General features: G+C 51.3%; 1 protein-coding gene across 1 annotated transcript; it reads right to left on the bottom strand.

The window, feature by feature from the left end:
• Positions 1 to 316: 316 nt before the first annotated feature.
• LOC140898128 (uncharacterized) lies at positions 317 to 25,144 on the bottom strand. The gene is made up of 12 exons (XM_073311576.1): positions 25,010 to 25,144; positions 24,134 to 24,211; positions 22,812 to 23,495; positions 19,502 to 19,628; positions 18,466 to 18,514; positions 17,917 to 18,057; positions 16,261 to 16,389; positions 4,708 to 4,770; positions 3,736 to 3,814; positions 2,882 to 2,996; positions 1,918 to 2,017; positions 317 to 701 (listed from the first exon to the last, which is right to left on the bottom strand). Exons 2-12 carry the CDS (start codon positions 24,155 to 24,157, stop codon positions 317 to 319), a joined length of 1,896 nt encoding a protein of 631 aa, XP_073167677.1. The 5' UTR covers positions 24,158 to 24,211; positions 25,010 to 25,144.
• Between the last annotated feature and the right edge of the window lie 628 nt (positions 25,145 to 25,772).

Consider the following 25,772-nt stretch of genomic DNA (forward strand, 5'->3'; position numbering starts at 1 on the left):
AGAAGGTGCTGGTGTCAGTCCTCTTGGCCAATGGAGAGTCTGCGCTCTACTGACTGTGGTGTGGGGAGGCTGCGCAGGGCTGCCTTTGCCTCCCTGTCCTCATACTCTCAGTACCTGGGCAGAATTTCAGATCTTCTGCTGTAGTCCCCAGCCATGGTTCAGTCATTATCCCCACCCCTCTTCTAAGTGCTTTATGTCCCACTCTCAGCAGAGTCCAGCTGGAAGGCAGGATCCTGCTGGGATCATCTCTGCCAACATCCCCCGTGGTTTAGCCCCCAAGCGCTAGTCAGACACAGATCCCGCTCAGCATGGCTCGTTACTCGGCGGAGGCTGCGATGGGGAACACCGGCCCTTCCGCCTTCTCCGTTTTGCAAAGGCTCGGTGCAGGGATCTCCAGCTGCTCTGTGGCAAGTGGGCATGGTGCACATGGGTGGTCCTTGGTCGGTGTGTCCTCACCGAGGCTGGAGAGCGGGGATGGCGCGTCCCAGTGGCCGGGTGCTGGCATTTCCGGCGTAGGCTGGACCGGGCTGGCAGCCACCTCGGGATGGCTCTTGCTTTTGTGTGCGGTGACGTTGTCCTTCTTCTCAAACTTCTTGCCACAGATGTCGCAGGAGAACAGGTAGAAGGAGTCGGCGTCATGCTTCTTCATGTGCCAGTTGAGGGAGGCCTTCTGACGGCAGCTGAAGCCACAGATCTCACACCTGTGGGTGGGGAAGGGGATCAAGAGGAGAGTGTGGAGAAAGCCGGGCAGGGAATCAGAGAAAGAGAAAGCTCAGAGTGGGATGCACAGAGTAGACAGGAACACAGAAACTGCCAGACTGGACCAGACTCAAGGCCCATCTGGCCCATTACCCTGTCTCTGACAGAGCTCAGCACAAGATGCTTCAGAGCAAGGTGTAAGAACCTCATGGTGGCCAATGTGGGCTAACCTGGCCTGCACGTTAGGTCTGGTCCCGGGCTCTAATGGCTAGAGAACTGGCTTAAAGCCTGAAGCAGGAGGTTTAATCTCCCTTCCAAAATTGCTATTGTTCATTTTGGTCATTCTCAATATTCTTGTTTCCATATAAATGTCCAATCCTTTTTCGGAATCTCACTAAATCTTTGGCCTCAGCAACTTCCTGTGGCAATGAGTTCAACAGGCTATTCAGTACTCCTCAAACTTTTGAGGATCGTGCCCCCCCCCTTTCCCCTCTCTGCGCCTCCCCTTGTCGTCCCCGGAGCCCAGGTTGGAATGGTGCCGCGGGTTGGGGAGGCAGGGAGGTGGCATGGTCAGTGGAAGGGGGCCGAGGCTGGGGGTGGGGCTGGGAGCTGGGCTGTGGCCAGGGGTCGAGGTTGGGGACAGATGCGGGAGTGGACCCGCAGCTGAGCTGCAGTGGGTGCCAGCACCCGGGCCCGCAGCCAGGTGTGGCTCCGCTCCCGGCCTTGCCCCCAGCCTTGGCCCTGGGCTGGGAACAGGGCCGCAGCCAGTGGCTGAGGCTGGGGACTGATGCGGGGCAGGGAGCAGCGCTGTGTTGAGGCTGGCGATGGGACGAGACGTGGGGCCAGGGATGTGGATGGGGGCGGGACTGGAACAGAGCTGGGAGCAGGAGTTGGGGGCTGGCCTGGGCCCCGCTGTGCCCTCCTGGACATTTCTCCACGCCCACCCTAGGGAGGCAGGCTTTGGGGACCTCTGGTCTACAAGCATCTAATGGGTGTAGACATCAAAGGGGTGAGGGGGAGAGGCCTCGTCTGTGGTGTACTTAGGAAGAGGGCCCGGACAGCCCTAGGGACTGTATCCTCCAGAACTGGATCGATGGCACCTAATCAGGGATTTCCACCTTTGGCCTCTCAGTGCTGCAATTCTTAGGGACAGAGAGAGCTCAACACAGAGGAAGAGACCCCAAGTCACAGAGCAAGCCAGCTAGGTTTGCTACTTACTGTATGGGTTTCTCCCCTGTGTGGATGCGTCTGTGGACGATCAAGTTGCTGCTGGTGCGGAAGGGGCGGGCGCAGTACTCACAGATGTAATCCCGTTTGTCTGCAGGGGGAAGGAGAGCAGATTACTGGCTGCACTGGGCAGCGGGATGTAGGGCAGGGCATTTTACCCAAGTGGAAGCAAAGGTAGGGATGAGAGAAGGGCAGTAGGTCCATGGGACAAAAAGCAAGGGGGTGCCAGAGCAGATATTGGTAGTGAGTCCAGGGCTGGAATGACAGTGGGACCTGCAGGTTGGGATTGAGGGGCACTGGCAGAATTGTGTGTGTAGGGGGAGCTCAGGACCAGAACAGCAGAGGATTCTGTGGGTCCAGACTGAGATGCATTAGCAGCAGCACTGGGTGTGGCTCCTGGGGCTAGAATAACAGCGCTGTTTGCAGGGCATGACTGAGAGGCACCTGCAGAGCTGGGGCTGGGTGGGAGGGAATCCCAGGGCTAGAATAGTAGTGGGGGCTGTGGATCAGGACTGGGGGGCATCGGCAAAGGTCGAAAGGGGCCCAACCCAGGGATGGAATACCAGGGGGCCTGTGGGTTGGGATTGAAATGCATTGGCAGACCTGCATGATTGTGGGGCTGGAATTGAGGGGCATCTGGCAGATGATTGTGTACGAGCCCAGGGCTGGGACTGAAGGGCAGCAGTGGGGCTGGATTGAAGGGTACTGGCAGAGGGCTGTGTGTGTGTGTAGGAGCTCTGGGCTGGGACAGAAGGGGAGCTGTGGGGCTGGACTGAGGGGTACTGGCAGCGGTTTGTGTGTGTGTGTAGGAGCCCAGGACTGGACTAAAGCCCTGTGGATCTGGATTGAGGGGCCCTGAGAGAGCTGTGTGCGTGCTGAGGGGAGGGAGAGCCCAGCACCGTAGCAGAAAGGCAGGTGCTTTGAGGCTTTAGCCCCTGTGCTCAGGCATACTGACCGCTGTGCAGCTTCTCGTGCTCCTTCAGGTGTTTCTTGAAGTTGAAGGACTTGCCGCAGCTGGGCTCAGAGCAGGTGAAGGTCTTCTGGTGCACGTGCTGGTATTTCTTGTGGTACTGCCGTTTGGGGGTGGGGGGGAAGCAGAGGGTAGGGTCAGCTGCCGCCTAGAGACCCCACAGTCCATCCTCCCTGGTTCATACCTAACTGAGCGCCCTACCACGGAACTGGGAGTCAGAGGGAATGCTTGGTTTGACTTTGGGGCTGGACCAGCAGCCCCAGTACAGGGGGTCTCCTTGGTGCCACTCAGCTCTCCCTGTGGGACAGCAGAGGGAAGCCATAACTCTATGACCCATTCAGCCCCCAGCCTTTCTGTGGAGGCTGCAGCAAAGGAGGCCAACTGGATCACGTTCCAGAGTCAACTGCAATCAGTGGGAATCTCACCATGGATGTCGATCGGCTCTGGATTGGGGCCTTAGCTCTGATATAGAATCTTGTCCTGCTGGGAACTGAGGACACACGGACTCGTTTCACTGAACAGCCAGTCAGATGGGAACGACCGGGGCATATGAGACAGCTCCCATTTGGGCTGAGGATTGAAATGGGGATGTCCAGAATTAAAAGCATAAGTAGCTACAGATTGAACTATGGTAAAACCATCGCAGACTCCTATTCTCTGTGGATCAGGCACAGAGGGGGACCCGTAACATACGTTCACCAGTGGGTCACACTGAACTGATTGTCAAGCCGGCAGCTGGGCTGATACCATAATGGTTTTAGGCCACATATCCCAACAGGGACCAGGCGGTGCTGGGGGTGGGTCAGGTGCCCCTCCCCACAGGTCACTGTGTCACTCACGTTCAGGTACTGGCGGTTGGAGAAGATCTTGCCGCAGCCCTCGAAGTCGCACAGGAGCATCTCGCGCTTGGTTGCCTTCCTGCAGAGAGGAGGGGGTGAGGATCTTGCAGGTTATTGATGGAGCCAGGATGCAGTTCAGCAGCCCCTTGGTTCTCAAACCCTCCCTCGTCCTCTCCTCTCCCCGCTGCAGGGGCAAGAGCCGTGTCCTCTGCAGCCACCTTCCTGGATCTTTCTCTGCTCACCAGCTGCCTTCGTCACCTCTCCTCTGCAGCTTGTGACATCTGGATAAAGCCCCCTTCATCTCCCTGCCTCACCGGCTCTCCAGCTCCTTTCCAAACTCTTTTTTTCCCATCTATGCCCATCTGCTCTGGTCTCTTGGTCAGCTGTGCAAAGTATTGGGGGTGGAGTGGTGGACAGGTTGGACAAAGCACACCACTAGCAACGGGGAAGGTGTGTGGGTTGGGGGCGCTAAGGGGTGGGTCGCATGCCCTGTGGAAGACGCCAACCGATGGGTGTGGTGGATATGCGAGAAACACCAGGGAGTATCACTGGCTGTGAGCCTATGCAGGGACACGAGAGGGGTGGTTGCAAGGGGGAATGGACAGGAGACCAAGTGGCAAGAGGTTTGCCCGTCAGTGGGGCCATTGAAAAGTATGTTAGGTAATGGGCTGTGGGAAGCAGCCCCTGGTGTGTGGCTCTGGGGCTAATGGGGCTTTTCCTCACCTCTAAGTCCAACTGGAATGGCGCTGCAACCCCCACCAAGAGGCCAATCCAGACAGAGCGGGAGATCCTACCCCTGCCCAACTACTTCCCTTTGCAGGAGACACCACTGGCTGCTCAGTGGAATGGGGAGTCCAGCTGTGGGGAGCAGGGATACAAGGGACTGGTCTGCAGCCCAGCTCTGCTACTATAAGGGCTCTAGGGCAGGGCAGCCAGCAGAGTCATGTCCAGGGTTCCAGGCCAGCTTCCTACCTGATTCTTTTGGGGCCGATCTGGGCCACATCCTTGTTGCTCAGCTGTCCCCGCTTCTTGCGGCTGCAAAGGAAGAAACAAACTGATATGGTGCTCCCAGAGGGGTGTGTCTCTTCTCCTCCTTTCTCCCCATGTAGTCTCCCTCTCCCCTGTCCTGTGTTTTCCTTTTCTGTACACCCTTCCCCATCTCCACCATGAACGTCTCTCTCTTCCCGTCATTGCGAGAAGGCATAGGAGACGAAGGCTGCCTGGCCTTCTCTGGGGCAGGGATCTCCAGCTTCCAGCCTCCTCCTACAGAAAGGGCTTCTGGTGCCAGATCTCACGTAGCTGGCAGAATCCAAGGGTGCCCAATAGCCCCTTCTCAGGACTCATGTGGCCTTGGCACAGGAAGACGAAGGGTTCCCTGTCCTTTTTCTAGCTAGCACCAGATGAGGATTGGAAAGGGATCCAGAGCATTTGGCCAGCTCAATGCCCTCCATGGAGACACCAGGAGTCTTTCCCCCTTTGTTCACCTCAGACACCCAAGTCCTCCCTATAAGATCAGACTTCCCACCAAAGCTCCAGATTGCCCCAGCTGAGAGCATCCCTGGGAAGTCCGGTCAATCCTGCCAAAAAGCCACTGAGCCTGTGGCATTGAGTGACAGGGTTTCATTCCAAGCACCCCTGAATCCCAGAGGGCACGGCGGCTCTGGTCTGCCCTGGATCTCAAGGACCCAAAGCAAACCCTGGTCAAAGGAGAATTTAGGGTGGCCACCCTAGGATTGCTCTGGCATCTTCCTGGACCTCCAAGCCTCACTGACACCCACATGGACACAGCAACACCTCTCAGGCAACGGGAAGAGCTCCAGTTTGGCCCAGCACTATGAATTTCATGTCTTGAAGATCAGGTCAGTGTAGAGGCCAGTGCTCAAATCGTGAAAGATCTTGAAATGCCTAAGTCTCATTGAAATCAATGGGAAATAGGCACCTAAACATCTTTGAGGATCGGGGCCTGGGTGTTTCCACGGACTGCTAGGCTTTAGTTGTAGGCTGGGTGCACACCCCCATCTTTCTGATAAAGGGTACCCCTGCCGAAAGGATACAGGGCTCTGTCCAGCTCACCCCGCAGGCTGCTGGGGTCACTAGGGTTCAAAAGTTAAAGGTTTACACAGTAGAACCTCAAAGTTACGAACACCTCAGGAACAGAGGTTGTACGTAACTCTGAAATGGTTCGTAACTCTGAACAAAACGTTATGGTTCTCTCAAAAGTTTACAAGAGAACATTGACTTAATGCACCTTTGAAACTTTACTATGCAGAAGAAAAATGCTGCTTTCCTTTTATTTTTAACAGTTTACATTTAACACAGTACTGCACTGTATTGCCCTTTTTTTTTTGTCTCTACTGGGGCCTGATTAATTGACTGGTCAGTTTGTAACTCTGGTGTTCATAACTTTGACGTTCTACTGTAACTATAAAAACATACAGTCAACATCATGCCACAATATATAAATTGCTTTAAATCAACCTCTAAAATGTTCTCAGGCAGCATTTTTCGTACTTTGCCTTTCTGTAAATTTTCAATGGATTTTTTTTTGTTGCTTTGTGCGTATGTATGATGAAATGGATGTTTATTGACATTGAACAATAACAATCTAATCTTTCCAAGCCTAAATATACCGCAGGCGTGCTAGATACAGCTGAGCTCAGTGCTTTCCTGCTCCGTGAGAGGCTCCAAGATTCACCAGATAACAAGCTAGCCGAGGACAACTTGCGCAATGTTACAATTGTTGGGTCTCTGTGCTCATAGTGATAGTACGTTTCCATATAAGTAACCTCAGTTTTTCTGGCATACAAAAACTATTACACACTGCAAGATCCTATGTGTGTGTCTAACATGGCAAGGAAAAAGAAATTGTACAATACTATATTTAGAAATAGCATGTGTTCCTAAAGTTAATAGAGTACATTGGAACAGTTACACAAGAGGGCAGAGTTAAGGTTACATGTGCAGCCTTTAACATTTGCCTGACTTCTGCGCACTCATGGTCATGGATTTCCAGAGGAGACGAGCACAGCCTGCTCCCCTGACTTTCAACTAGAATCTCAAGTGCTCAGTGCTTCTGAAAATTAGGCCTTCAGGGTTAGTTTTTCAAGAGGACTCAGCAGCTCCAGAGGTCCTGATGAACATTTTGAACATTTGGCCATAACCATGCAACCAATACCATTCTCCTAATGGCTTTTTTGGTATCATATTTCCCAATTTTTAATTAAAGTAAAAAGATGGACAAAACAATAAGACCGAAAGGAGAAAGCATCACTCTACAATTTCAAAGCTCTGATGGCTTGTAATAGAGATGTAATCAGAAAATTTAAGACCTTCAATGCAGTGTGGATGTATTTGGTAGGACACCCCCGAGATGCAGTCATCCTAGGGTTCCTAGGCACTACGGTAATACAAATAATAATGAAATGATACTAAAACTTGACTAGGTCAGTAGAACCAAGCTGCTCTTGGATAAGTCCATCGTTTGCATGATAAAAATAAAGAGCATTAAAAACTTTTAGAAAAATCCACTCTGGACATTAAATAAGACAGAAAATGATTTTATTTCTGTGCTGTTTGACAGTTATTTTAAATACCTACTCCTCACCACACAAAATAGCTACAAGTTTCCATTATTTATAGTGTAATTAAATTAAAAACAATTATCCTGTTACAAACATGATTAAATTTTATTATTTACGAACAATAAAAAGTCTTTAAACACAATGTATTGCAAATAATACAGTTAAGAAAAAAAGATTCAGTCGTAATCACGTTAATCTAATATTTTTAAACACAGAGAAAGTTTGGTAACATACACTTAAGTTTGATCTAATTTAAAAATGTTCTGTCTGCATTATCCACCTTCCAAGGTAAATCTTGCAGTCACTTTGCTTTTGTTGTTGTTGGTCTGTGATGGAATGTCCTGAAAAGAGAAAGAAGTTAGAAAATGGCAAAATTGTCATTTTGGTGAAGAAAACGGATGTTAAAAATCACGGATGATCTGCCATGTTCACTATGTAAGATGCAGGCTATGCAGCTTACTTTGCAAGTGCAAGTTGAGGCTGCTCAACGCTTTGCAACACTGTATATGCGTGTTTGCTGAGTAAGTATCCGAACATGTGTTTGCTGGGAGGGCAGTGTGAGAGCCTGAGCGAGTGTCCGATTGGCTGGTAGCCTGCAGGGGGCGGGCAGTGGGGCTGTCTGTCTGTTTGTTTCAGGGGAGCCTGGCTGTTTAAAAATAGCCAGAGCTTCTCGAACCAGCTGAGCGGCGGGGGACAGCAGAGCAGCACACAGCAGGAGTTCGCCTGGAGTGAGCCCAGTGAGGCTTACATCTTGCCAACTTCTCTGAGGAAGCTCATAGTAAGAAGGTGATATGGAAGGGAGGGGTTCAGCTATTGTGACCTGCACTGGATGTGCCATGTTTGTCTTTCTTCCACAGGACAGAAGCGACTTTGCGTGTACAAAGTGCAAGCTGGTCTCCATACTGGAAGAGAAGATTGAAGGTCTGGAGCAACAGATAACGACCCTGCGTTGCATATGAGAAACGGAGGATTTTCTGGACAAAAGTCAGGATAGGCTTCTACGGGCACAAAGCTCTACAGATATAGAGCAGGTTGCACAGCAGAGCCAAGAGACCAGTGAAGAAGCTTGGCAACATGTGACCTCCAGAAGACGAACGGGGAATGTCCGGGTTTCAGCAACGCGGACACAGGTAACTAACCGCTTTCATGTTCTCTCCACAGGTACCGTTGCGGAGAGTGGACCAGATGATATGTCTGGGGCGAGAAAGCAGAAGGAGACTCTGCTGGTTGGAAGGCATGAGATGCGCTGTCCTGAGATGGGGGGTTCCACGACCACCACTCCCAAGAGAAGGAGGCGGGTGGTGGTGGTCGGGGACTCTCTACTCTGGGGGACTGAGTCATCTATCTGCCGCCCTGACTGGGAAAACCGAGAAGTCTGCTGCTTGCCGGGGGCTAAGATTCGCGATGTGACAGAGAGACTGCCGAGACTCATCAAGCCCTCGGATCGCTACCCCTTCCTGCTTCTCCACGTGGGCACCAATGATACTGCCAAGAATGACCTTGAGCGGATCACTGTGGACTACGTGGCTCTGGGAAGAAGGATAAAGGAGTTTGAGGCGCAGGTGGTGTACTCGTCCATCCTCCCCGTGGAAGGAAAAGGCCTGGGTAGAGACCATCGAATAGTGGAAGTCAACGAATGGCTACGTAGTGGTGTCAGAGAGAAGGCTTTGGATTCTTTGACCATGGGATGGTGTTCCATGAAGGAGGAGTGCTGGGCAGAGACAGGCTCCACCTTACGAAGAGAGGGAAGAGCATCTTTGCAAGCAGGCTGGCTAACCTAGTGAGGAGGGCTTTAAACTAGGTTCACCGGGGGAAGGAGACCAAAGCCCTGAGGTAAGTGGGAAAGCGGGATACTGGGAGGAAGCACAGGCAGGAATGTCTGTGAGGGGAGGGCTCCTGCCTCATACTGAGAATGAGGGGCGATCAGCAGGGTATCTCAAGTGCTAAAATACGAATTCACAAAGCCTTGGAAACAAGCAGGGAGAACTGGAGGTCCTGGTGATGTCAAGGAATTATGACGTGACTGGAATAACAGAGACTTGGTGGGATAACTCACATGACTGGAGTACTGTCATGGATGGTTATAAACTGTTCAGGAAGGACAGGCAGGGCAGAAAAGGTGGGGGAGTAGCACTGTATGTAAGGGAGCAGTATGACTGCTCAGAGCTCCGGTACGAAACTGCAGAAAAACCTGAGTGTCTCTGGATTAAGTTTAGAAGTGTGAGCAACAAGAGTGATGTAGTGGTGGGAGTCTGCTATAGACCACCGGACCAGGGGGATGAGGTGGATGAGGCTTTCTTCCGGCAGCTCGCGGAAGCTACTAGATCGCATGCCCTGGTTCTCATGGGTGACTTTAATTTTCCTGATATCTGCTGGGAGAGCAGTACAGCGGTGCATAGACAATCCAGGAAGTTTTTCGAAAGCGTAGGGGACAATTTCCTGGTGCAAGTGCTAGAGGAGCCAACTAGGGGGGGAGCTTTTCTTGACCTGCTGCTCACAAACCGGGAAGAATTAGTAGGGGAAGCAAAAGTGGATGGGACTCTGGGAGGCAGTGACCATGAGTTGGTTGAGTTCAGGATCCTGACACAAGGAAGAAAGGTAAGCAGCAGGATACGGACCCTGGACTTCAGGAAAGCAGACTTCGACTCCCTCAGGGAACGGATGGGTAGGATTCTCTGGGGGACTAACATGAAGGGGAAAGGAGTCCAGGAGAGCTGGCTGTATTTCAAGGAATCCCTGTTGAGGTTAGAGGGACAAACCATCCCGATGTGTCGAAAGAATAGTAAGTATGGCAGGCGACCAGCTTGGCTTAACGGTGAAATCCTAGCAGATCTTAAGCATAAAAAAGAAGCTTACAAGAAGTGGAAGGTTGGACATATGACCAGGGAAGAGTATAAAAATATTGCTCGGGCATGTAGGAATGAAATTAGGAGGGCCAAATCGCACCTGGAGCTGCAGCTAGCGAGAGATGTTAAGAGTAACAAGAAGGGTTTCTTCAGGTATGTTGGCAACAAGAAGAAAGCCAAGGAAAGTGTGGGCCCCTTAATGAATGAGGGAGGCAACCTAGTGACAGAGGATGTGGAAAAAGCTAATGTACTCAATGCTTTTTTTGCCTCTGTCTTCACGAACAAGGTCAGCTCCCAGACTGCTGTGCTGGGCATCACAACATGGGGAATAGATGGCCAGCCCTCTGTGGAGAAAGAGGTGGTTAGGGACTATTTAGAAAAACTGGACGTGCACAAGTCCATGGGGCCAGATGAGTTGCATCCGAGAGTGCTAAAGGAACTGGCGGCTGTGATTGCAGAGCCATTGGCCATTATCTTTGAAAACTCGTGGCGAGCAGGGGAAGTCCCGGATGACTGGAAAAAGGCTAATGTAGTGCCAATCTTTGAAAAGGGAAGAAGGACGATCCTGGGAACTACAGGCCAGTAAGCCTCACTTCAGTCCCCGGAAAAATCATGGAGCAGGTCCTCAAAGAATCAATCCTGAAGCACTTACATGAGAGGAAAGTGATCAGGAACAGTCAGCATGGATTCACCAAGGGAAGGTCATGCCTGACTAATCTAATCGCCTTCTATGATGAGATTACTGGTTCTGTGGATGAAGGGAAAGCAGTGGATGTATTGTATCTTGACTTTAGCAAAGCTTTTGACACGGTCTCCCACAGTATTCTTGTCAGCAAGTTAAGGAAGTATGGGCTGGATGAATGCACTATAAGGTGGGTAGAAAGTTGGCTAGATTGTCGGGCTCAATGGGTAGTGATCAATGGCTCCATGTCTAGTTGGCAGCCGGTGTCAAGTGGAGTGCCCCAGGGGTCAGTCCTGGGGCCGGTTTTGTTCAATATCTTCATAAATGATCTGGAGGATGGTGTGGATAGCACTCTCAGCAAACTTGCGGATGATACTAAACTGGGAGGAGTGGTAGATACGCTGGAGGGAAGGGATAGGATACAGAGGGACCTAGACAAATTGGAGGATTGGGCCAAAAGAAATCTGATGAGGTTCAGTAAGGATAAGTGCAGGGTCCTGCACTTAGGACGGAAGAACCCAATGCACAGCTACAGACTAGGGACCGAATGGCTAGGCAGCAGTTCTGCGGAAAAGGACCTAGGGGTGACAGTGGACGAGAAGCTGGATATGAGTCAGCAGTGTGCCCTTGTTGCCAAGAAGGCCAATGGCATTTTGGGATGTATAAGTAGGGGCATAGCGAGCAGATCGAGGGACGTGATCGTCCCCCTCTATTCGACATTGGTGAGGCCTCATCTGGAGTACTGTGTCCAGTTTTGGGCCCCACGCTACAAGAAGGATGTGGATAAATTGGAGAGAGTCCAGCGAAGAGCAACAAAAATGATTAGGGGTCTGGAACACATGAGTTATGAGGAGAGGCTGAGGGAACTGGGATTGTTTAGTCTGCAGAAGAGAAGAATGAGGGGGGATTTGATAGCTGCTTTCAACTCCCTGAGAGGTAGTTCCAGAGAGGATGGTTCTAGACTATTCTCAGTGGTGGAAGAGGACAGGACAAGGAGTAATGGTCTCAAGTTGCAGTGGGGGAGGTTTAGGTTGGATATTAGGAAAAACTTTTTCACTAGGAGGGTGGTGAAACACTGGAATGCGTTGCCTAGGGAGGTGGTGGAATCTCCTTCCTTAGAAGTTTTTAAGGTCAGGCTTGACAAAGCCCTGGCTGGGATGATTTAATTGGGGATGGGTCCTGCTTTTGAGCAGGGGGTTGGACTAGATGACCTCCTGAGGTCCCTTCCAACCTGATATTCTATGATATTGCACACAGGCATTGTCATCGGATTGGGTTGACGGTACTTACAGAAGGAGATGAGAGTCATCTGCGAAGGAACACACACTCCAGTATGTGACGTGCTCTTGATGCGCTCTCTCTTGCTCCTCTGATATTATTTTTTCTGTCTCCATGTCCCTAGCTGCTGGTATCATAATGGCTACAGCAAAAACCACACATCAATGTGTAACTAATTTGATCAAAACCATTACTTCCTTTAAACCTTAAAGGGACACCACAAACAAGTTTAGCCGATCTTTAAAATGCGTGAAAAGTTCAGGTGCTCTACATTTGATTTCAGTGGGAGTCTGATATCTATCCTACTTAGTTAGGCACGTCTGAAAATTCCACTAAGCACTTACACACCTTTGAAAATCTGGCCCTAAAAGACGATCAACAGAGTAGTCTCAAATGCACAAAGTAAAGAAACTGAAGGGAAAAGAAAGATTTAGAGGGAAATAATATTTTTATTTCCAGTGATTTTGAAAGTTTTCAGACACAAGCATGATTTTTGAGTATATGGTGTACCTCTAATGGTAAAATTAAAATGCTGCAGGGAGAGGAAGGGGCAGCGCAAATTAAATATATAATTTACCATTATTTTCTGTTGTGTTTCGATTAATGCCTCCAGAACTTGTTCTCTACTGGTAGCAAACTGTTACTTAGTTTCACAGCCCCTGTAAAACAGACATTAATAGACTTTCAGTATAGAACTGAAGTCACAAAAACATCTAGAAAGGAAAAAGGCAGAAGATCCTTTACTGTGCATGTTAATACTTACTTGGTATCTGTTTGGGTTTATATTTTGGGGCTTCTTTCTCCCATAATTCCCACAAAAACATATAATCATGAAGAGATAGTTGAGGATGGAAGACTGTTCACACTTAATTCAGCTAATTCCAAAGGAAATGCTTTTATACCTTCCTGTGTAATAAAAACATTAGAAAGTCTGGAAAGAAAGAGTTAGGGTCTATAATTAATTCCCTGGTGTTATGTAAGGCCGCAGTTCAAGAAGAGACTTAAGCATATGCTACTTTTTAGGCATATAAGTAGGCCCATTGACTTCTATGGGACTATCCATGTGTGTAAGCACAGGCACCATTGTCAGCCCTTGTGATTTTACTGAGAGTCTTGTGATATTTGGTGTCTTTCTTAAAGCCCCAGGTCCCAGAGTCAAGCGACCACCAGCGTTTATTTAGATAAAATGGAGAGAAATTTAAAGAACCTATAATTTATTATTAGAAAAATCCAAAAAAAACCCAAACCACTCAAATCAAATATTCATGATTTTTGAGATGTTACTCATTACTTCTGTACACTTGAGATCGGCAGTACTGACTTTTAAATACTTTGGTGACTTGGAGCCTAATCATTCACTAAGAACCTGACCCAACTCGCAGTGATTTATTGCAAGTCATTCCTCTCACTTCAGTGAAGGTTGCATTGGGCTCAGTCACCCCAAGCAGTTTCCAGCACCCACCCAAGCTTAACTTGGCTTCCTTGGATCTTCAGAGATTAACTCAACTATCAACATCATAGTACTGAAACCAACACATCTTCTCAGCAATGAGCAAATTTTCAGCATCATTTATCTAGAAATGTAATAACAGAGGGCTCTTCAATCTAACAGACAAAGGTATAACAAGATCCAAAAGCTGGAAATTGAAGCTAGACAAATACAGATTATTAATAAGGCACATTTTTAACAATGAGGGTAATTAACCTTTGGAACAACTTCCCAAGGGTTGTGGTGGATTCTCCATCACTGGCAATTTTTAAATCAAGATTGGATATTTTTTTTAAAAGATCTGCTCTTGTGCACACAAGAATTAACTCAGGGAAGTCCAGTGGCCAGCATTATGCAAGAGGTCAGACTAGATGATCACAATGGTCCCTTCTGGCTTTATAATCTAAGAAACAATACGCTAATGCATACATCATTTTCTGCATAAAAGTATTACAAATTCACACTAGCAGCTTCAGTGCAGAGAACCAGACACTACACTGCTGAATATTTATTATCATTGTGTGATGGAACCTTATGAAAACTACAGCATTAGTTTACTCCTGGGGGAATTCTGAGCCACTGCTCAAGTGCAGAATTAATGCCTCCCGGAGATATTTTTTCCCCCTGTAGAAAAATTGATTCTGATGGGGAAGTGAAAGGAAACTGCAATTACACTTTTCACGCACTAGGGGCTGATGTGATGCCAGAAGAGAGGACAGCTAAGTCACGGGTCAGAGCAACCAGCCATGGAGAGGGAGAAGACAGAGGCTGCCCTCCTCACAGTGCTGTGCCAGGTGAGGAGGCACGGGATATGGAGGGGGGCAGAGTGGGACACATGGTGTTGTTAAGGCGGGTCACACAGACTTACGTTCCGGAGGGATAGTGGAGGGGGACAGTCTGGGGTGGGAGCAAAGGAGCTAGTGGGGTGACAACTTTGAGCCCAGGACCGAATAGGAGTGGGGGTGCAGGGCCACATGGAGACGGGGGGGAGGAAGGGTGCAGGGCCACATGGGGACATATGCAGAAATGAATGGCTGAATGGGGAGTGGGGATGCAGGGACACATGGAGACAGAGGCAGCAGATATGCCTGACTGAATGGGAGAGGCATGGGGGAGGTTCCCCAACAATCCCCACCCCGCAAAAAAACCTGTTCCATACTTCTCCCACCCACATCCACCAACCCTCCAGATTCACTTCCAGGCTCCTTCCCAGCAATTACTTCCCTCTCCCTCAGCTCCTTCATTACCCCTGAAATCCCCAAGCCTTTGTACTGCTTCTCAATGACGTGGGAAATACATTTCTGTATTGTAGTTTAAATGAATTATGATCAAAGTTCTGTATTAATATGCCCGGTAGAGAATCTATTTGTCAAAAAACATTTCCTGAATCTTTTTGTTGTTGTTGTCTGTATTGTTACAGACATACTTGCTTACGGGTATTTGAAATAAATTACCAAAATAACTGAAACTGGCACGATTACGTTGTATTACTTTGACAAATAAAATATGCAGAATTTTAAAATACTGTGCACAGAATTTTTAATATTTTGGTGCAAAATTCCCCCAGGAGTAACTACTTATACACTGAAGCCCTATTTAGCCATTCGCCTCTTCCCTGGTGAGTAGGATAGTGCAGTACACTATGGCCACTTTGTACCACTTGGGCAACACAGAGGCCATGTTCTGGCCCCACATGGCCAGAGGAGAAATCCCTTTGTGTCAGTGGAACTCTCTCCAGGGAGGGATGGCTCCTGTGGAACCCTCCCTGCACTCTCTGGTGCTGTGGGGCGAGCTCTGATATATCAATTCTCCATTGATGTTAGGGATCTTATGCCAGTGGTATGAGTTAGAGCAGTTTAGGAGCTTCTCTAAGTTATGCAGAGGGCAGACGGCGCAGGATCAGGGAGCTGCAACTGGTTCCATGACAGCTCCACCTGCATTGAATGGAGCTGTGACGTGGGCAAACTTCAGCCCTACTATATTCTCTCTGACTACCCAGACACTAGTACGCTTGTCTCCCCCGCTGTCCCCAAGTTTCATTACTGGCTCTATTACCACTGAAGTCAATGGAAAGAATCTCTATTAATGTCAACGGGCTTTGCTCAGGTCCTCACATGGCTCCCATCACAGTGGCTAAGCATCCTCCGTGAGCAGCACTGGCTAGGTATACAGAAGCATTCGTCCATCCACTTAGCTGCATCTAATCAGGGGCTAAGCCGGTATACCTATGGCGCTTAGGGGTGAGACAAATTTCACACCCCTGAGTGATGTACCCATGTTGATCTACATTTTAAGTGTAGACCAGGCCTGAGACACCCAGCGTGGTGTAGTAGACAGCTCTGCGCTGGGAATTGGCTGCGGTTTGGTCTGGCTGCTATTGTCAGGGGTCTGTAGTTTCAGAGCACAGGACAGCCCCACACACGCCCTCAGGCCTTTAGGTTAGCCAGCATTCGAAAACTTTGGGGTTGGGAAATGTAGTCGCATCTCAGATGGGCCCAGAGCCACTTGGATGATCGAGCTGAGATAGACAAACTGATCTCAACCCCTTCCTTCTCACTCACCCACTTCTTGCCTTCCTTTCTCCTCTCCCTATGTGCTCAGGCTCTCCCTCTTCACCTGGATTGGCCCTCTGCCTGTCTTCCCCCTCACCTGGATTGCACCGCCTTCTCCTCAGAGGGGCTGCCGTTGGCTGGACTCGCCTCGGTAGGCAGCTGCGCACCCTTCACGGGTCTCTTGCGGCTCTTGTTCTGGCTTTGTTCTCTTTTCAGCTCGGAGTCACTGGATGGACAAGATGGACATAGCAACTGGTTACAACCTGTGAGAGGGGGCTCTCTAATGGCAGGTGAAGCTAGACATGGGAAACAGAGGAAAAGCAACCCAATGCCACTCAGGGAGAGGCACACAGACTAAAAGCATCTCCTCCAAGCCAGTGCTAAAGGAATCAATGTATTATTCCACGTTCACGTCAGGTTAGAGCTGAGAGTTTAGTCACACAACAGTCAGGGTTAGATTTGTCAGAGCAGCCTTCCCTCTGCAGAGTATGTTTAACAAATGGGTCTCTCGTTTCCAATATCAGGACAAAGTCACAAGGAAGCTTGGGAGGAAGGATGGGATTGTGGTTAAGGTACAAGACTGGGTGGCAGAACAGCTGGGTTCTGTTCCTAGCTCTGAAACTGACTCACTGTGTGGGTGAAATCAGGGGCCTTTGTTGATCAGATCCCCCTTGTGGCAAGGTGGGGAGCTACACCAACTTGGCTCCACCCCCTGATGCTATCACACCCAACTCTGTGTTTGTCAAGTCCTTGTTACAACCTGACTTTTCCTGGCCAGATCCTCAGCAGTCTCTGGCCCCTTCAGGGTGAAGGGGAGTCAGAAGTTCCATGGCTCTAGTAGGCGTTACTCAGCCCTAGGTCTCCTGCGTTTAGAACCTTCTTCTCCATAAGCCCCTGGCTGGAGTATGCAGGGGAGCCCAGGCCTGCCCAACTCACTGGGTTCAGCTCGGGGCCTGTTTGGATCAGCTAGAACCAGTCTTTGTCAGCCCCTTGCTGCTACCTCCTGCCTATAGGCTTGCCATGCTTCTCTTTCTTTGGAGTGTTAGCAGTTCACCAGCCTGCTAGAGGGCGGCTCTCTAGCAGCTGCCTTTCCTCTCGGGAACTCCCCTTCTAACTGAGGTCCTTAATTTTTTTTATCATGCCCAGGTGCTTCCCTGCCTAATTAACTGCCTCCCAGTTCCCTCAGGTGAACCTGAGCTGCCTCATTCCCCAGTGTGGAGCCTGTCAGAGCTGGGCTGGGCCCTGAGCCTTCAAAGGGCCATCTACCCTCTGACATTGCAGTGGGCAAATCTCTTCCCCTCCTCTTACCAGTAATGAAAATAAGGTCCCTGCCCTGGGGAATTTACAATTCCAGGGCCGGATTCTGATCTCACTCATATAACTGAGAATTAGGAGCTCTCAGAAGTGGTGTTTAGGAGCATCCCGGGGTACCACAGCTACCTGTGAAATCAGAGTGAGGCCTCAACTATACCAGCAAGGTGTTGGCAACCACAAAGCAGGGAGCAGGTGGGAAAGGGCAGAGATCCAGGAAAAGCTATGGAGAGCTTGTTCTGTATGCGCCCAGTGGGTTCCTGGGTTAATTGTTAATGTACGAAAGGGCCACGGAAGGTGAAGGGACAGAAGACCAGGGCTGTGGAATTACATCAGAACATACACAGACTCTTTGTAAAGTGCAAGACTTCGGTCCAGCCTGGCAGCCCTTCAGAGAGCAGTGCAGTCAGCTCCCTCCCAGCCCAGCTCTAGCATCCCTTACCTGTCCAGCGAGGGGTGGTAATTCTCACTGCGCAGGTCATCCGTGTAAGTGAGGTCATCTTCCTTGGTGAAGTCTTCATCCTCCTCCTCTTCCTCTTTGGGGTCAGGCACCTCCTCTGGTTTATCCTCCAATCCTGGTGCACTGCAAGAATCAGATGTCAAGAGAGGAGGTTGGATGGAAGCGCATCTCCCTGAGCCATGGCTCTGAGGGGAAGTCTCTGAGGGCTCTGTGGGTCCTGATCCCACCATCTCTCCTCACAGCCTGATGGCCATCCTGTCTACATGTCCCTGTCAGTCACTGGTCTCTCTGCTGAAGCTGTTCACAACAGCGCTGATGCTAATAATAGGGATGGGGCAAGACTGTCCCACTGGGAACTGGCTTGAGAACTCAAAAGTTAATTTCAGACCGGATGTTGTCAGACGGGAGTGACTCTGGGTCATCGCACTGCTGGGGATACAGGACAGCTCCTCTCTAGTCCCAGGAGCACACGCACAGGGGATAGGTGAGCACCAGGGACAGATGATGAGGAGAAGAGCCACCGTCACTCACCTCTCCGGCTCTATCCCTTCCATGCCAGCCTCTGCCTCTGCCAGGGGAGCTGTGGGGAGAGAAACTAGGTGCAGTCAATGGAAGGGTGAGATGGAACCATGAAGCTGAGATCTGCAGAGAAGGGACGGGGAAGGAAGGCGCAGTTGTGGGAGAGAGGGTTTGGGAGGAGAGAGGAACACAGAGTGAGAAGGCCCTGAGGAAGGGAACTAAATCCTCATTCAGGGTATAAACCAACCACTAACAGGCCAGAGAAAGGGGACTAGGAAGAAACTATAAACAAGTTGTTCCATAATTGTCCAAAGGGGGTTTCTTGTCCCTCCTATGAAGCACCTGAGACTGGTCACTGAGGGATAAAGGGCTGGATGGACTCCCCCTTTCCTCAGAGTTTTGGGGATCCGAGACCCACAGCTCTTTCCCTCACTCCAGCCGGGAGATCACGTCGGGTTTGGGAATGAGAAATCCTGCTGAGGGGGGAAGAACATGGTGGGATGGGGTGAATGAATGGTTTGTGGAATGTCTGTTACAAAGAAAGTTCCATGACTTAACCCGGCCCCTCCCCGACGCTGTGGGGACGTGGTATCGGAAGACGGACATGAGAGACCCTTTGGAAGAGTCGGACATGCTTCGTCCCCTTGGAGAAGATGCTGGGAACTGCACACGCCAGGTGACCCAGCCACAGCACTAACATCAAAACACTTAGGCCAGATACCAGGCTGTAGCGGGGAATGAAACTTTCAACAAAAAGACTTCTCCTCAGAAAATGAGATTTGGTTGAAAATTATTTCATTTGCAAAACAGTTTAGCTTTCAATTCCATTTTTAGAAAATATTTTGAAATGATAATTATTTTTTGGGAGAAAGAACTCTGCCAGAGTTCTACTTTCTCCCATCTCTCCTTTTCCACCTGAAAAGAGGGGGAGGAAAGTCGAAGAGCGAGATAAATTAATAGTGAAGTGTTACGCTGAAGGGTTAAGCACTGAACGTGATATTTGTGGAGAGAAAGCTTCCAATACCCAAGGGAACAAGGAATCCCTTACCCAGCGAGGTCACACTCTCGTAATTCTCCTGCATGACGTCCCTGTAGAGGGCTCTCTGACCTGGGTCCAGCACAGCCCACTCCTCCTGCGTGAAATACACAGCCACTTCCTCGAAGGTTACCTGTCCCTGAAACAGCCACAGTTCCCCACTCAGGACCAGTTCCCCAGTCACAGTGCTACCTGCCCCAGACTGTTCTAGTTTCCTGTTTACTTTCAGTAAGGCTTATAGTATCCCTAATCCCCAAGTTAGAATCTCCTCCCTACTGCTCCCATGTGCTGCTCACTCACTCCTGGTCTAACATCTCCCCACTCATCATTCAGGCCTCTGGCCATTCCCTCTGCTCATAGGCGCTGATTTTTATTTTTCCCGGTGAGTGCTCCGCCTGAGGCCCTGCCCCTTCCCACAAGGCTCCACCCTCACTCTGCCTCTTCCCGCCCACTCTCCCAACTCCCTGGCCTGTCCCTCACTCGCTCCTCTCAGTCCCCTTCCCCAAGGCCTCCTGCCCGCCCACTGCTGGCTCCTCTCTGCCCTCCCTTGAGGCCGGCCAGCCCGGGGGCCCCACTAAACAGCTGATTGGCAGCAAACCCTGGCCGGCCCAACAGATGTGGCTTGTGGGTGCTGAGCACCCCCTATTTTTTTCCCATGGGTACTTGAGTGCTGGAGCACCCACGGAGTCTGTATCTATGCCTCTGCTACCTAATGCACCTTCAGTCTCCCAGGATGAGGGTCACTCATTAGTATGTGAAACTGAGGTGGTTCTCACGGGGTTCACAGGGACCGACCAAGCAAATCTATGGAAGCTCCATATGGAATTCCTCCAATGCAGGATCCAGCAGGTGCGAGATGGAGCCCTCCTGCTCTTTATTCTCACCCAGCCAAATGAAACCTGAACCTTCAGCATCTGGCTCAGTCCACAAGGTTAATTTCTCTCTTTGGTTCCTTCCATTCCCTCGGAGGACCGTACCACCCTGTCGTGCTGTTTTATGCATGTGTTGCTGGTTTACTTTTGAGAATCTTGACTCCCCTTCCTGCCGCCCGCCCCCCAAGCTCTGGACTAGAGGTGCCCTGAACTATAACAGTGAACAGCTGCATTCTTTGCTTTACAGCAATGAGTCTCAACCTTTCCAGACTACTGTGCCCCTTTCAGGAGTCTGATTTGTCCTGCGTATCCCCAAGTTTCACCTCACTTAAAAACGACTTGCTTACAAAATCAGACATAAAAATACAAGTATCACAGCCACTATTAGGGATAAATTGCTGACGTTCTCATTTTTACCATCTAATTATAAAATAAATCGATTGGACTATAAATATTGTATTTACATTTCAGTGTATAGTTTATACTGCTCTACAAACAAGTCACTGTCGATATGAAATTTTAGTTTGTACTGACTTTGCTAGTGCATTTTTTGTAGCCTGTTGTAAAACTAGGCAAATATCTAGATGAGTTGATGTACCCCCTGGAAGACCTCTGTGTCCCCCAGAGGGTACTTCTGGTTAAGAACCACTGCTTTTCTTTTTAAAGACAACTGGTTCAGTTAGTGTTATACAGAAGGTCTGAAGAAGATAAGTCTATTTGGTGGGGAAAAAAAGTTTAAAAAAAATGGAAATGTTGCATTTTGTCTGACATTTTCCTTTTTAAGCTGTTTTAAGGTTTGGTGGGGGTTTTTTGAAAAAAAAACATTAAAAACTTCTGTTTCCTTTCTGTGGGAAAATCCCCACTTTTCAGTTTTAAAAGCTCCTTCCCCTGTTGGAAAAAAGATCAAGGTAATAAAAAGACCGGGGGGGGGGGGGAAGAGGGGGAGGCTTCTCAGTGAAACTAAACCAAAATTTTCTTAAACAAACAAAAAACTGACCAAAATGAAAAAATTGTTCAGAAATGTTTCTGTCTGTCAAAAAAAGACACTTCACATTGGAAAAAAACCCCCCACCCTGGCACAAAATCTTCCACCAGCTTTCCGCAGGTTATTTGTTCATTTCACACCACAAGGAAACTGGAAATAAGGGACAAATTGAAGTGTGGGGGCAATAAACCATCACTTGAAACCTTTAAACTTGGCATGGGGCACTGTCAGCAGACAGGATACTGGGCGAGATGGACCTTTGGTCTGACCCAGAGTGGCCGCTCCTATATTCCAGAGCGGACATCTCTCTGTGAAAGTTGGGCTCTAGTTGAACCACAAGTTGCTGGGTTCTATGAAGGCCTCCTGGGGTGGGAGTCTCTAGTCTGTGTTATGCAGGGGATAAGACTAGAGGATGATCATAATGCTTCCTTCTGGCCTTAAAATACAGGAGTCTATCTTTGGCGTGCTGGTCATGCCAACGTTTTTGCAGCAAGCACCTTCACTCTGTGCTCCATACTGCCCGATTCATGGGGAGGCGCTGCCTGTGAAACTCCACCGAGCCATGACGCTGGTCTATGCAGCTGTTGCCTCATCTTAAGACTGTGAGCATTTGGGGGCAGGCGCTGTCTCTTGGTTCTAGATTTTCACCCTGTCCTGCATAATAGGGCGGGGGTCCCTAGGGACTTCAGCAATACATAGAGCAAATAATAACTATACCACTTCTGCTGACATGCACGGACTTGCCCACGACCCCTCACACAGGGTGCACAGCGAGACTTGCTGGACAAGGATTTTGCCGGCCTGGCCCAGATCTCAGAGGGGACGTTTCGATACGCTGACCCTTCCTCTCATCTGTGGAATCTTGTTCAGGCCGAGGCCTCCCGAACAGGGACGGTGGAGCCTTCCCAAAGTCTGGGCGGAGAGGGGGGGAGAGACCCCGCCCCCTCTGTGGTCCTGTCCCCACGGCCCATCCAGCAGCTCGAGCCCAGCTGGGGAGCTGCGGCAGCTCCACCTGTCCGGGGTGGGGGAGCTCAAGAGCAGCCCCTCGCCTGCGTCCCCACCCAGGGCATGTGGAGGGCCCACAGTTCCCTACAGCTGCACACATGGCTCTTACCCTAATCTGGTTCCGGCCGAGGCCTCAGAGCTGCAGCCTGGCCATGGTAACAGCTGTGCGGGCAGCTGTGAGGAGCCGTAGACCTCCACCTGCCCTGGCTCCAGCTGCCGGCCTGGCTGGGGAGCAGAGCCTCGGTGGTGGGGAGGGGGGGTGGGAGGAGGAGGAGGAAGGGCAGGGTGGGGCCCATGGCGAAAAGTAGATGGGCCATGGGCCCCTGTCCCACAGCATCAGGGGTGTGTGGGGGAAGATCCTTTGATTTCCCATCAGATCTGTCTCTCCCACCATCCCTTCTCAGCCACATACTTGGCTCTGCTCCCGCAGCATTTCCCCACCTCGCATCGTATAAGCTACCTGAACAGGCTGGGTCGACTCCCCCTGCCCCAGGCAGGCTTCAGCCAACGCAGCCGCCTCTTCGCTGCTGTGGGGCTCCCTCGCCGTCACCCAGGCCCGCACGTCCGGCCGCAGTGCCCCCAGGAACTGCTCCCGCACGACGATGTCCACTATCTGCTCCTTGGTGCACTCCCCGGGCCGCAGCCAGAGCCGAGCAGCCCGGCTGAGCCGGGCTAGCATCTCTCGGGGAGCTTCTCCAGGCCGGGCAGCGCCTGAGCGGAACTGCAACCGATGGGCTTCCTCGCTGGCCTGCTCTGAAACGGCAGCCTTGCCCTCGGCACGGCCCCTAGTGGGGCCTGTCCCCAGGGAGACGCAGGCCTCAGGTGCCTCCCTGGGGAACGAAGGAACCTCGTGCCCATGAGGCCACGCACGGCACGGCACCGCCTGCTCAAGGCCTGCGGTGTCTGCCGCTTTCCGAGACCGGGGAGGCGTCTGTGCCGTCCTCAATGGACAATCTTCCCCCTCCGAGCATCCCAGCAAGGACCGGGACGGCGTCCGCGGGGATAAGGGCCAGCCAGGGCTCTGCTCCTCAGCCTCGCTCTCCTCCCTCTTGGGATGCTGGACCGGGATCCCACAACGCCCTTCCCTCAGGGCACGGAGTTCTCCCCACATCCCAGCCGCCGGGGTCTCCTGTTGCACCTGGTCCTGCTGGGAAAACGCCGGGGTTGAAAAACTTGGACCAGCTGCACACCGAGTCTCTCGCTGCAGCCGAGCTGAAGGGGCTGTCGCCTTAGCATGGGTGCTGGAGACTCATCACACTTTTATATCATGAGGTTCAACCCTCACAACCCACCCAGCTGGAGGGGGAGGAGGGGGTCATGGCAGCCTCCATAGCAAGACTCATAAGCATAGGTGCCGACTCCGTGGGTGCTCCAGCCTCGGCTCAGCACCCACCAGCTGTTCAGAGGCTGGGGGAGGGGCTTGGGCAAGGGCAGAAGCAGCAGGCGGGGTCTTTGAGGAGTGGGCAGAGCAGGGGTGGGAAGAGGCGCAGTGGGGGTGGAGCCTCAGGGGAGGGGGCGGAGCACTCCCAGGGAAAAATAAAAGTCAGTACCTATTCTTGCTCATAAGCCAGACAGAGGGGAAGATGGGAATACCACGGCACCCATGCTATAGTTTTCCTCCCAGTGGGCCTGTTCCTATAAACCAGGCTCCAGATCACGCAAGTCCCAGGACAGGTCTGTCACCCCCTGCCACCCACTCACCACCATCTTCCTCACCCCCCTGCGTTTTCTGCCCCTCTCCCTCCAGGAGGAGACCCCATAAGTTCCAGAAATATCCCCTACCTGAGCTGGTTCCACAGCAGCCATTTCCCTTCCCAGCCCCCCGGGGAGCCAGGGACAATCCGGACCCGATTCTGCAGCCTGTCAGGGCGAGAAGGGAGGTTTCAAAAGGGCCTTGGCACCATTTCACGCCCCGATTCCCTCCTGGCTCTTTCCCTGCAGACAGATGCTCTAGACACGGGGCAGTCACAAGGCGGACCGCTGGCCAGACCCGGCCTGCCAGATGATTTTGAAGGGGACCCCACAATCTTTTTTATGTATTTATTGTGAGTGTGATTGTGATTATATATATATATGATTGTCTCTGGAGTCTGGACTTTGAGGAAGAAATTTTGACCCTAATTCTGCCCCACTTTATTACAACACAGACCCAGCCTCTCTCTCGAGGAGGGAGCGCATTTCAACCCACAGTCTGAACCAAACCCGAGAAAGGAGCCGCTCTGGGGGATCCCCCCTGACACCGTCTCCGGGCAGCGCATCCCCCCAGCAGCTGGGGACCAGGCAGAGGCAGGAACTGGCTTTTCCTCTCCCTGCTCCTGACCTTGTTCCCAGGAAAGTCAGTCGGCCCTGGGGTGCTGCAGGGAATGGGGCTGGGCAGGGCTGGGAGCCGGGAACCTCCCTCCCCAGATTGCCCCCGACTCCCGCCTGTCCCCTGCCCTGGGGGGGGAGACTCGGGCCCGGGCCCAGGGCGGTCGCTCCCCCGGCGCTGGCTCGGCTCCTGCCGGCGCTCAGGGGGGCAGAGCTGGGGGGGCAGCAGCAGCAGCTCCGGGACTCGCAGACCCCCGCCCCCCGGGAGCAGAGCTGGGGCGAGGAGGGGCCGTCGGTGCAGAGTCACTTTCCTGCCCGGCCCCGGCCCTTCCCCCGGGTCTCTCCCCTCACCTGCAGGCTCCGGCTCAGCTGTCGGCAGAGCGGGGTTAATGCAGGGCGCTCCCCGCACAGCTGGGAAGCCGGAGCTCCTCAGCTCACAACGGAGCTAGCAGCGGCTGCATCTGACCCAGGAAGCGCAACCCCCGGTCTGCTGAGCAGAGAGAGCTCGAGCCCTAGGAGCTTCCCCTCCTGAGCAATCCCCAGAGCCCCCTGGTGGGGAAAAGCGAAGGAAACCTCCTCCCTCCTCACCCCAGCAGCGGGGACAGAAACCTGGCTCACGGCGGATCCGGCCAGAGACTCCGTTTCTCTTCTCCGAAGAGAGAAAGAAACTTCCAAAGCAAAGGAACCAGAATCAGAGCCCAAACCAGCGTGTCTGAGACCTTTTCCTTGTGCTCAGAAAACATTCACTAGCAAACCTGGACTTAAGGCCTGCATTTACTCCAGAATGCACTTCATCGGATGCATTCAGTGAGCTGTAACTCACGAAAGCTTATGCTCAAATAAATTGGTTAGTCTCTAAGGTGCCACAAGTCCTCCTGTTCTTTTTATTAGTGCTCGTGTAACTCTATGTGGTTCTTTGTCCCCATCTAATGGCTAGAACACCCAGAATATTTACTGTTGCAGGACTTTAACCTGAGTCTGCTGCAATGCTGCAATGCTGAAGTACCCTTAGGACACTAGCACCTGGTCCGTTAGCACACGCAGGAGCTACTCATGCTTTCAGTTCGAGGGGTTGAACCTCACGGAGGGCCTGACAAGGGCATTGTTACACTCA

Source organism: Lepidochelys kempii, chromosome 14 (assembly GCF_965140265.1).
Source record: "Lepidochelys kempii isolate rLepKem1 chromosome 14, rLepKem1.hap2, whole genome shotgun sequence".
NCBI classification, from domain to species: Eukaryota; Metazoa; Chordata; order Testudines; family Cheloniidae; genus Lepidochelys; species Lepidochelys kempii.